The sequence below is a fragment of the Sardina pilchardus genome, chromosome 14 (assembly GCF_963854185.1).
Source record: "Sardina pilchardus chromosome 14, fSarPil1.1, whole genome shotgun sequence".
NCBI classification, from domain to species: domain Eukaryota; kingdom Metazoa; phylum Chordata; class Actinopteri; order Clupeiformes; family Clupeidae; genus Sardina; species Sardina pilchardus.
Window position 1 is genome coordinate 2,590,716 of NC_085007.1, and position 10,727 is coordinate 2,601,442.

Genomic DNA, 10,727 nt, shown 5'->3' on the forward strand with positions numbered 1-10,727 from the left:
GTTTATGATTTATCCAACGGGCCGCGTCGCTGCGGAGAGCCGCTGCTCTGCTGACAAACAGGCGGGACGTAATCTAGCGGCCGCGCCATAAATCTGCCCGCTGAAGGTTGCTCGCGCCGCGCGCGAGGAAAAGTTAAGCAGAGGTGAACGCAAGTTTATGTGGGTGAACGTACACATACACACACACACACACACACACACACACACATAGGCCTGCAGACACACTCACACTTAGCTGCTCACATACACACACAGAAGCACAACAAAAATGTGGGCAAGTGATTCGAATATGTGGGCTTGCTGTAAAGTTGGAGACTGGAAGGCCCACAGCATTAATGAATTCATTGGGTGCTTAGATAACGTGACTTATGATCATAAAATTAGAGTCTGCGCTTTTTATGCAGCACTGGACACATTTCTGTGTTGGGCTGTCACTTGTCACTGGGAGTAAATACTCCATCATTTTAACTACTTGGAAAGCGTGAAAATAGAAATTATAAACAAATTACTGATTTGATTCTATGTGCAGCATGTCCTGCTAGTCTGAATGCTTCTCTTTGTTTCATGGAATGTGACACTGAAAACATGTCCCAAACTTTAGCTATTCAAATATGGAGCACTAGGCTATACAGTATATCGCACAAAATAAATTGACGACACAATTACACTAATTTCCCTTCAATTCTCAATCTTTTTGGTTTGCTTTACCCTTGGATAGAGATGTTTTTCTCTGTCATGAAAAATCCTAAATGTCCATGGTTTGCGCAAATACATTTAATTATCTTCATTAACATTTAATGATGATATCATTAATTCATGAATTGCCATTATTAATAGTAGTCATATGCTCTCAATTGAATGCCATTATTGTAGTTTTGGATTTAAAAAATAGTTACACAATCAATGTCACATTGTTATTATATAATCACCTTTGTCTTTCCTCCATTGTATCTGTAATATAATTAATAATTAACGTGTAATATCATGGAATATCATGTGTCTGCAATAAAGGTGACGTCAAAACAAATGATATTGGCTGTAGGCTATGAGCTCCTGGAGACCACAAGGTTCCATGTTCCATGCATGTGATCTCTTCAGATCCTAATGGTCCTCCCTACTGATAACAACCTTACAGCAACATGAACATGTTATCAATGTTATCACTAACTGCTTACTCTTCCGTATAGGCACAAACGACCTCATATGACTCACGTGAGCACATCCTCGTGGCCGTGTCTCAGACGGACAGCTCTACTGAGGGATGACCTTCACAACTCTGACCTCTATGACCTTCACAATACTGACCTCTATGACCTTCACAATGACCCTCACAATTCCCACTTGCACCAAGTTTAATTTAAGTGATCGTATTTTGAACACAAAATTCAGATTGCAGAGTAATGTTCCTCGTGTCAGGGATAAACCTATAGTCCCACACTAAATAAATATACAACTCCTCATATGGCATCAATGCACAACTATCTGTTCTGTGCAACTGTGTTATAAGTTGACCAAAGAACCAAAGACCAGTGGTTAACATGGGCAACTGTATGAAATACCACTATATGACATCACAGCTTCTTTTGACAAACTAAGGTTCTGGACGGAAGCGGCTCCTGCTGTGCAACAGCACTGTGCTATAACAAGACACATTCCACCAGCTAGCCTGTGCTTTAGTACTGTGCTATAACAAGACACATTCCACCAGCTAGCCTGTGCTTTAGCACTGTGCTATAACAAGACACATTCCACCAGCTAGCCTGTGCTTTAGCACTGTGCTATAACAAGACACATTCCACCAGCTAGCCTGTGCTTTAGTACTGTGCAAGACACATTCCACCAGCTAGCCTGTGCTTTAGTACTGTGCTATAACAAGACACATTCCACCAGCTAGCCTGTGCTTTAGTACTGTGCTATAACAAGACACATTCCACCAGCTAGCCTGTGCTTTAGTACTGTGCTATAACAAGACACATTCCACCAGCTAGATGTGTAGACGTGTAGTGGTTGTGGTTATATCAGCCTATGCCTATTTGGCAGACGCCTTTGTCCAAAGCGACATAGAAATAAAAACAATATCTTACAATAATTAATTCAACAGTGAACAATTTCAAAAAGTTGGTCAGACTACAGTAGGCAGAATAGCAATAGGCTATAAACAATAACCAATATCAAAACAATAGTCTAATAAAAATAAACAATGAATATATGAGAGAATAGCAAATAGCATAAACAATAAAGTAATTCAATCAATCGTAGGCCTATAATAACAATAGCCTAACTATGCTACATTGATGAGAATAGCAATAATAAAATATGATAATTAAATTATGGAAACAAACAATATTGTAGGCTATTATACAAACCATAACAGAGAGCATTGGCCATTCTGGCTGATGTTAGTCATCCACTGCATAGTGAGTTTTGCCTCCTGCCATCAGGTAGGAGGTAGGCCTACACTTCTAAGCGGCCAGATCCAATACCTAGATACTTGAGATCATTTGTCCCAGTTGCTGTTGGTCTTCTCAACAAGCATTAAGTCATCAGGTCATTCAGCCTAGGCTATCAATGGACCTGACTATTGCATTGCTGCTTTGTGTTTGTGTGCTTGTATGATTGTATATTTGTGTTTGACTATCAGCTGGGCACCAAATTGCCCCTTGGGGACATTAAAGATAATCTAATCGAATCTAATCATAACCCATAGGAAGCTTAGACATACTGTAGGCTAGCCTATTAGGGTCATTCCGCCGAATGAATGCCATTTATGTCCCCAGGGGATTATGTACATTTTAACTCACAATTTTTACCCCAAAGCCACTTTTTATTGTTAACTAATGCACACTGCATACTAACTAGGTGCAAATTCCAGGTACATTGTGCAGAATATAGGACAAAAACACCCTAAAACACTGAAAATCAGCCTTTTTGTGCTGTCCCCGATGCTAATATCTTCATTTCACCATGAAATATTATTCCTAAAATCACTCTGAAATCTTCTTTTCTTTTTATTCTTATGTACATTTATGTCCCAACTATGTGTCTAACATGTATTTTTCATAACAAATGCATATATTTTTACTTAAAATACTAATTATAGGTGCGTCCCCAGGTTTTGACTCATTCCTGTTACCCCAACATATTTTCCCTCCTAAAAACATTGGAGTATTCGACAAATCACATATTTAGTTGAAAATTAGATCATTAAGCCTTCTAAAGGCCAAAGGAAGGCCAAAAGTAAGTTCTTTCATTTTTATTTCTTGAATATCTTATGAAATTGCACATCTGAGAGACTCGGGTCAATCTAAAATCTCTTTCCTGTTACCGAAATTATTTTTTAAAGAAACCAATAACATCAAAAAATATTGAGTGATATTAATGGGACAAGTAGCCTGCAGTGCAGTAAGCCTAGGCTACAATAGCCTAGGCTATTTTCAACATTATTTTGTCAGAAATATTACATTTCTGCAGCAGGTAGTGTTTCTGTCCAATGTAAGACAACTCTCCCAAAAATTGCAGTTTTGACACATAGGCTATATTGCATTATATTTATACTAATTGTTACTTACGATGGAGACTGTTTTGTATTTTCATTTTGTGAAATTCAAAGTAAAACGTAGCCTACAGCCTAAACGACTGCCGACTGGGCATATTGTTAGGGCAACGCTGTGCGACATGTGTTTTGCGACATGCCGCACTCTGAAACGCCCATGACTTCGCATCGGAATTAACCATTGCAAGCCATCACTGCATTTTCACATGTTTATTGGTCTTCTCGCTGACATGATTACAAACCCACACGCTTGTTGACAAGTCTTGCAGAGACTTCATCTCGGTAATTATGCTGTCAGGGCCTGTAGTGTCTATGTCTGCCTTGCAATCGTTGCGTCCTTGTTTAGATTGCTAGCCACAAATTGGTTAGCCAGTGCATCTGTGCCTTTGCTCCGCGGTTGACAGGGTATTTAGAGACAACATTAGAATAAGAGATTCCGTTTTGATTCTCGTGTGAAGAGCACAGTTCTCCTGTTAATTAATGTAGTGATTTGACGGTGAATGCCGCTTCGTGTTTGCTTGGGTAGAGAGGTAGGCTAGCTAGACTATGGAGAAGAGTGGGCATTCCTGCTGGTCCACATTACCTTGCTTTTAGCGTTGCTTTTAGAGGTTTAGTGACGAAACTGGTATTATTATTAAACTTACATTAACTGTTTTTGTCATGGCATCATTTACTTTTGTTGTAAATCACATATAGAGTGGGTGAGAGGGCGGTTGCTGGTGTAAGTGTGTCGTGTAATTCATATTTGCACTATTATGAGGTGACAGGCAGGGGTGTGTGTGTGTGTGTGTGTGTGTGTGTGTGTGTGTGTGTGTGTGTGTGTGTGTGTGTGTGTGTGTGTGTGTGTGTGTGTGTGTGTGTGTGTGTGTGTGTGTGTGTGTGTGTGTGTGTGTGTGCGTGTGCGTGCTTACTAATGTTTGATTTGTGTTGTTTGTAGAGTTCTGTTGCCATGGCCCCAGCCCCAGCCAATGACTGATGAGGCAAGAGAGCAGCAGGAAGCGGGCGAGCGGAGCTGTAGTGTGCTGGAGTCTGCACGTGTGTGTGTGTGTGTGTGTGTGTGCGCCCTTCTGACGATGAGCAGCTCGGCCTGGCCTTCAGCAGAGCAGAGCCGGAGTCGGGCCTGGTGCCGCCGCAGCAGCAGCCTGGGCCTCGCCTAGCCCACCCATGCCTGTGATCCCCATCCCTCGGCGGGTTCGCTCCTTCCACGGCCCCCACACCACCTGCATGCACTCGGCCTGCGGCCCCGCCCGCACCGCCCAGCTGGTGCGCTCCAAGTACAACAACTTCGACCTGTACCTGAAGTCGCGCCTGATGTACGGCTTCGTGCGCTTCCTGCTCTACTTCGGCTGCAGCCTGTTGACCTCCCTCCTGTGGGTGGCGCTGTCCGCGCTCTTCTGCCTGCAGTACGTGGGCGTGCGCGTCTTCCTGCGTCTGCAGTACAAGCTGTCCATCATCCTGCTGCTGCTGGGCCACCGGCGCCTGGACTTCAGCCTCCTCAACGACCTCTTCATCTACAGCATGCACGTCACCATGTTCCTGGTGGGAGGCCTGGGCTGGTGCTTCATGGTCTTTGTGGACATGTAGGTCTGCCGGACGGACGCGCACAAGTGGACACAAGAGTCTCGCTCTGCCGGACGGACGCACACAAGTGGACGAGTGTCTCTTGGCAGTGGGGGGGTCACGTGATGTGGAGGTGTTCGGGGAAAGCACGCTGATCTCATACTGTGTCCTAAAGGGAAACTCCAACAGGGCTGTGTGTGTGTGTGTGTGTGTGTGTGTGTGTGTGTGTGTGTGTGTGTGTGTGTGTGTGTGTGTGTGTGTGTGTATGTGTGTATGTGTGTGTGTGGGGGGGGGTTCCATCAAAATTGGCATTTTCCCAGGGTGCTTAAAAACATTCTACTGAAGAAAACAATACAGCGTGTCATTTGTGAAAGAGTGACGGTACCCTTTAACTCACAACCCATCAGAACCGGATCAGTGTGCTGTTCCCACTGGAGGAACGCGGTCGGAACATTTTTTGAGCTCAGAACACAAGAAGCCCAGAATAAAGTCCACAAGTGGCCATGCAGAGCAAGACTGCGTCTCTCAGCCCAGGAGCCCAGGGGAGAGATCTGTGGCGTGCATTCTGGAATCAGTCTCTGAATGACCACGGGGGGCCATGAAACCTCACAGATGCTCTGGCCTTGATGACATAAAAATGAAATACGGTGCACACTCCACACCACGATCAGTGAAACATGTGGAGGCCTGTCCCAGATGTTGCCAAGCCATTCTGAACTTCTGGCAGCTGAAGTAAACACTAAAATGTTGTTACCGTGACCGTTGCTGAAGCCTTCTCGGGTGTCGAAATGCTTTTTGTCTTAATTTTAAACGTCCTATTCTTTATGTCCTAAGAGGATCCTTCGTCATGACGGCCATTTGGAAGGAGAAGTGTGCTTTTGCTATCTTTCTTTTTTACATTTCTGCTTATTTTGACCGTTTTATTTTTTTTTTACCAGTAATAAAATTCATTTGTATGTATGTTCAGATGTCTAAATGCTCTCTGGGGCCCTGCGTGTGTATACTATACACAGATGAACGTGTACTTCAACTTATTGATTATTTATTTTGTTCTTTTTTTAACCTTCAGTAATGTGGATGGTTTATATTCGGTGCAGTGGAACAACGTGTGTGTTTTGTGTGCGGCTCCTGAGTGTTCCGTAGTGCGCTGTTTAGCGTCCGTGTGGCCAATATGGCCCTCATCAGAACGCTGCACTGTCCCCTGGCTGCTTCCTGAAAGCTTGGCATTGTGGCCGCAGTAGCCCAGCGTCACATGCTCGTTGAAGGCCTCATTCTAAAACAGATTGTTACCCCCTTCAGACTTCTGAGACCAGTAGCACCATGCCCAACACACACACACACACACACACACACACACACACACGGCGTGTGCAGCACCAAGCGGAGTGGTGTGATGCCCATGGCATTACGCGTCCAGCGCTGGCCAGCGCCCAGTGTGTGGCGCACAAGTGCCCTTTGTTCAGGGATCAAGACATCATATGCCTCACACTTGGCAAATCAAACATTTTAGACCCTTTGTGCCGTGACATGGGGGCACAGGGGCACACATGACGAGCAGCTCGCCGAGGCTCACACACACACACACACACACACACACACACATCGTCAGTGCAGGACACACTTTGAATTCTTCACATCTCAAAAGGCCTCTCAGGAAGAACTATCCATGACTATTAAACACTAAATGGAAAAACAAACTTTTCTTGACTTGTTTGTATCTCTGATGTTACATGTTCACACACAGGTCCTATTTTCTAGAAGATTTTTCTTTTATACTGTAGTCCTCACCTGTTATCGCCACCCTTGGAAAAAATATCATTTCAAACAAGCAAAATCAAAGGTCGCCTCTACTTTGTCGTATATATTGCTATAAATAACTCTGGAGAAAAGAGACCATTGCTCATTTTTCTGATGTCCTCCTACTGTTGCTGTTACAGTCGAATGAGTTGGTGGCCATATTCAAATGTGCAGTGGTCTCTTCATTTTGAATATCATGACCGTCAACTCATTTGAATGTCACTTAGCAACCATAGGAGGACATTAGAAGAATGTGTGGTCTCTTCAAGTATCTGGTTATGGTACTGGCAGTTAGAACTGTATCAAAGAGTATAGAATTACCTCTTTGGCTGTATATTCAATACAACTTACAGTTTATGCACAGTGTTAGTTAAAAATTATAGTTTCTAAGTTGGAAAAGCCGACACTAAGCATAATAGTGAAAGCAATAATACAAATATAATCAATTAAAAAATATACGGTAACACTTTATTTGAAGGGATCTGCATAAGAGTGCATTGTAACCATCATAAGAATGTCATGACACGTCGTGCACATTAACGACACAGACTGCAGGTGAACACAGGTACTCCAGACTGCAGGTGAACACAGGTACTGCAGGTGAACGCAGGTACTGCAGGTGAACGCAGGTACTCCAGACTCCAGGTGAACGCAGGTATTCCAGACTCCAGGTGAACGCAGGTACTCCAGAAGGTTAAAAAGACTGGTCTGGATGGGCAGGGAGGCTGCTGGGCTCACTTCACATGAGAGGCAGGATGAAGCTAAAACAACAAAAAAACACTTAGTGTTTAGTGCAATGGTAAAACACTTTAATGATGTTAGTGCATAGCAATGATCAAAAGCCCTCAGTGGGTTTCTAAGGATGTTTGTGTGGGTTAATCACATGAGTCACAACAGCATATAAGAGATGTAAACATCAGTCAGTCAATTATGGGAGATGTGCAAGCCATCAAGAGATGATAAATAAACGTATCAAGAGAAATCTCAGCATCGCTGCACTTCCGTTAGGGAATTATAAAAGATGTTGTATAATGTCTAAGCCATGATGGCATGGTGTTTCCCGACACGTAAACAGATCTCCTACTGTGTGTGTGTGTGTGTGTGTGTGTGTGTGTGTGTGTGCGCGCGCTTCACGCCGCTCTCTTTAACAGGTCTATACGCCGCTCTCTTTTTCTGTTGCTTCGGTCTGTCTAAATGCCACCGCTGCAGCTACACAAAGCAAAGGATGTTTACGCCAAAACAGCCGAACGCTGTTGATTGTGGTCGGTGTGGCTGTGCCAGTTAGTTGGTGCTCCGTTTTCATTATTAGTCATTCTAGCAGTCATTGGGTCTAGCAGCTCCAACACCTTCAGCTGCACCATACAGTATACTGTACATGCACATCCAGATGTGTGGCCAAGCTGCAGGGCAACTGGATGAGGCACTCATAGGACTTGTTATAACATGTGTATTGCATCTTGCATTGACGCTGGCACCGCCCAGTTACTGCAGGATTAATAGGGGTGTGTGTGTGTGTGTGTGTGTGTGTATACTAAGGGGAAACCAGCTGCTTTTGTCTGAGATCTTGCACTAAGAACATTTCTTCTGATTGCTTCAAAATGAGCTCAAGGCATGGTGTCAGTGTGTGTGTGTGTGTGTGTGTGTGTGTGTGTGTGTGTGTGTGTGTGTGTGTGTGTGTGTGTGTGTGTGTAATGCAGTGCCAGGGATTGGTGTGGCTGTTTGGCATGAGAGAGACTGATGTTAATCACCCTCCATCTCCCACACCAGGGCCCTGCCACCTACACCCATCAGATCCACTACTGCCACCGCCTGGCACAGCTCACACACACACACACACACACACACACACACACACACACACACAGAGAAAGAGAGAGAGAGAGGGAGAGAGACTCAGCCTGCTCATGCACCCCTCTCATGGAGTTATTCACTTCTCCCGAGTGAGAAAACCATTTTTATGCTTGGAACGATTTGATGATTGGAATATTTCTCCCTTTTCTATTACCGTTGCAGCACAGGTGTCTCTACACACAGCTGTCTGTAAAAGAACACAACACAGCCTTCAGGCTGGATGGGAAAGGATGGATAAGCTTAGAGACATCACAATACTACTAATAATAATAATGGATGCATGGATAGATACTTGATTGATCCCCAAGGGGAAATTCAAGAAAATAATACTACTACTACTAATAATAATAATAATCATAATCATAATCATAATCATAATAATAACTATTATTAGTATCATTATTATTGACTGGTGGTCGACAACTAGGCTACTTTACAAATGCAGGAATACTTATTTATTACAGAAGTTACACAATAAGATTGCTAATTTTTTGACAAGGTGACGGCGTGAGTGACAATTCCTCGAGAACACCGGAGCCAGACGCGGAGCTGACGCGCCAAAACGCTTATTCGCGGAAGTGCCGTTAGTGTGAACCCCCCTTGACAAATAGCCCAGGACAGGCCTACGGGACTGTACTGACCAGCGTGCACCATAGAGCAGCCCCTTACTGTACATTCTCCGTCTGTGTCAAACGTAACATGTCAGGCACCAACTTGTGCAACTTAGCTGCAGTCTCTCCAAGTACACCTGCAATTAGACAGCAGTCTCGGTCATTGGTCGGTGTCGGATCTCCGCGCGCTCTAAACATGTTCGCTGAGTACAGTATGCATCTGTGTCTTTAAAACTCCTAACCCATGCGCGCATGATGTCAGGCTAAGCGCAGTTCAGCTGCCGTCCATGTGAGCCGAAATCACTTCCTGGACTTGGAAACAGGCACGCAGTATAGAAAGAGAGAGAGAGGGGAGAGAGAGAGAGAGTGAGAGAGCAAGAGAGAGAGAGATGGGGGCAGAAAGCTAGGGAAAGAGCTATCAAACGAGGTGAAGCTGGGGCCTGGCCGGGCAAATAAGGACCCCGCAAACTTTGCATCGGAAGAAATAACACAGTACAGAGCAGTGGAAGAATTTTATGGCGGAGAGACACAACGGGTAAAAAAGATCCTTCCTTCTTGATATCGCTTGATATTTTACATCGCATGATTGTGTGACGCGCTCTCCGTGTTTTATTTCCTCGTTGAAGAACTACTTAATTTTTTATATCCCTGCCGTATTATTTTATAGCCGCTGCGTCGCCCGGATGAAAGAATAATCAGATTCCTTGTTGTTGTTGGACTTCATTGCTTGATGTGCGTGTATTTGAGTGTATTTTGGCGTGTTGGTGTACTCCGCATCATGACATTGATTTGATAATGCAACTTCATTCCCCTAAAATAAAAGTCAGCAGCGCTGGAATGTTGGCAGTCTCCGGAGCACCGTATAGGCCCTGCTTTGGACAGCTCGCACTGTAACGTTACAAATGACACTTTTATCCCGAACACATTTTGAGTGTAAAGGTGTGGTGTTATCAGATATCGCTCGGCGTTGGTGTCAAAATAGTCTATAAACCTTAATCGAGTCCTTTACCGTGAGGTGCAAATAGTTTCCCCCTTAATGCGTCCATATGTTTGTGTTTAAAGCGGCATGGTGTTGGATGGGCCTGGTCGCCGAAATGAATAATGGTCGAAGTTTATCCACCTTTGCAGAATCAGGAGTCCTGACATGGCCCGGTCCTCAGTTTAAGACTGCAGCGGAATGTGAAGCTTGGCATTACTGTGCAACAATGCTCTTGCCGGACAGAATAGGACAGAATATTCTTCTAACTAATAATGAGTTGCGCTATTTCTGACCGTCAGGATACGATTAGTTTGTCTTTTGCGGGTTTTTTGTCTTTTGGATATATGCGAGATTATTTCACGTTCATTCTGATTCA

At 44.1% G+C, this 10,727-nt stretch overlaps 2 protein-coding genes across 2 annotated transcripts in view; both read left to right on the forward strand.

Moving 5' to 3' along the window:
- Window positions 1-3,697: 3,697 nt before the first annotated feature.
- LOC134101454 (transmembrane protein 250) lies at window positions 3,698-6,854 on the forward strand. Its single transcript, XM_062555163.1, has 2 exons — window positions 3,698-3,835; window positions 4,491-6,854. The coding sequence occupies exon 2, from the start codon at window positions 4,718-4,720 to the stop codon at window positions 5,135-5,137; it is 420 nt and encodes a 139-aa protein (XP_062411147.1). The 5' UTR covers window positions 3,698-3,835; window positions 4,491-4,717; the 3' UTR covers window positions 5,138-6,854.
- A 2,867-nt stretch (window positions 6,855-9,721) lies between these two features.
- LOC134101024 (nucleus accumbens-associated protein 2) overlaps window positions 9,722-10,727 on the forward strand; it is a 56,448-nt gene continuing 55,442 nt past the window's right edge. Inside the window, exon 1 of the mRNA XM_062554574.1 lies at window positions 9,722-9,907. The gene's annotated coding sequence lies outside the window, so the exon portion shown is untranslated. The remainder of the gene's footprint in view (window positions 9,908-10,727) is intronic.

Bases quoted from the DNA above. Each gene is read 5' to 3' on its own strand.
- LOC134101454 (XM_062555163.1), top strand. From the start codon at position 4,718: ATGCCTGTGATCCCCATCCCTCGGCGGGTTCGCTCCTTCCACGGCCCC.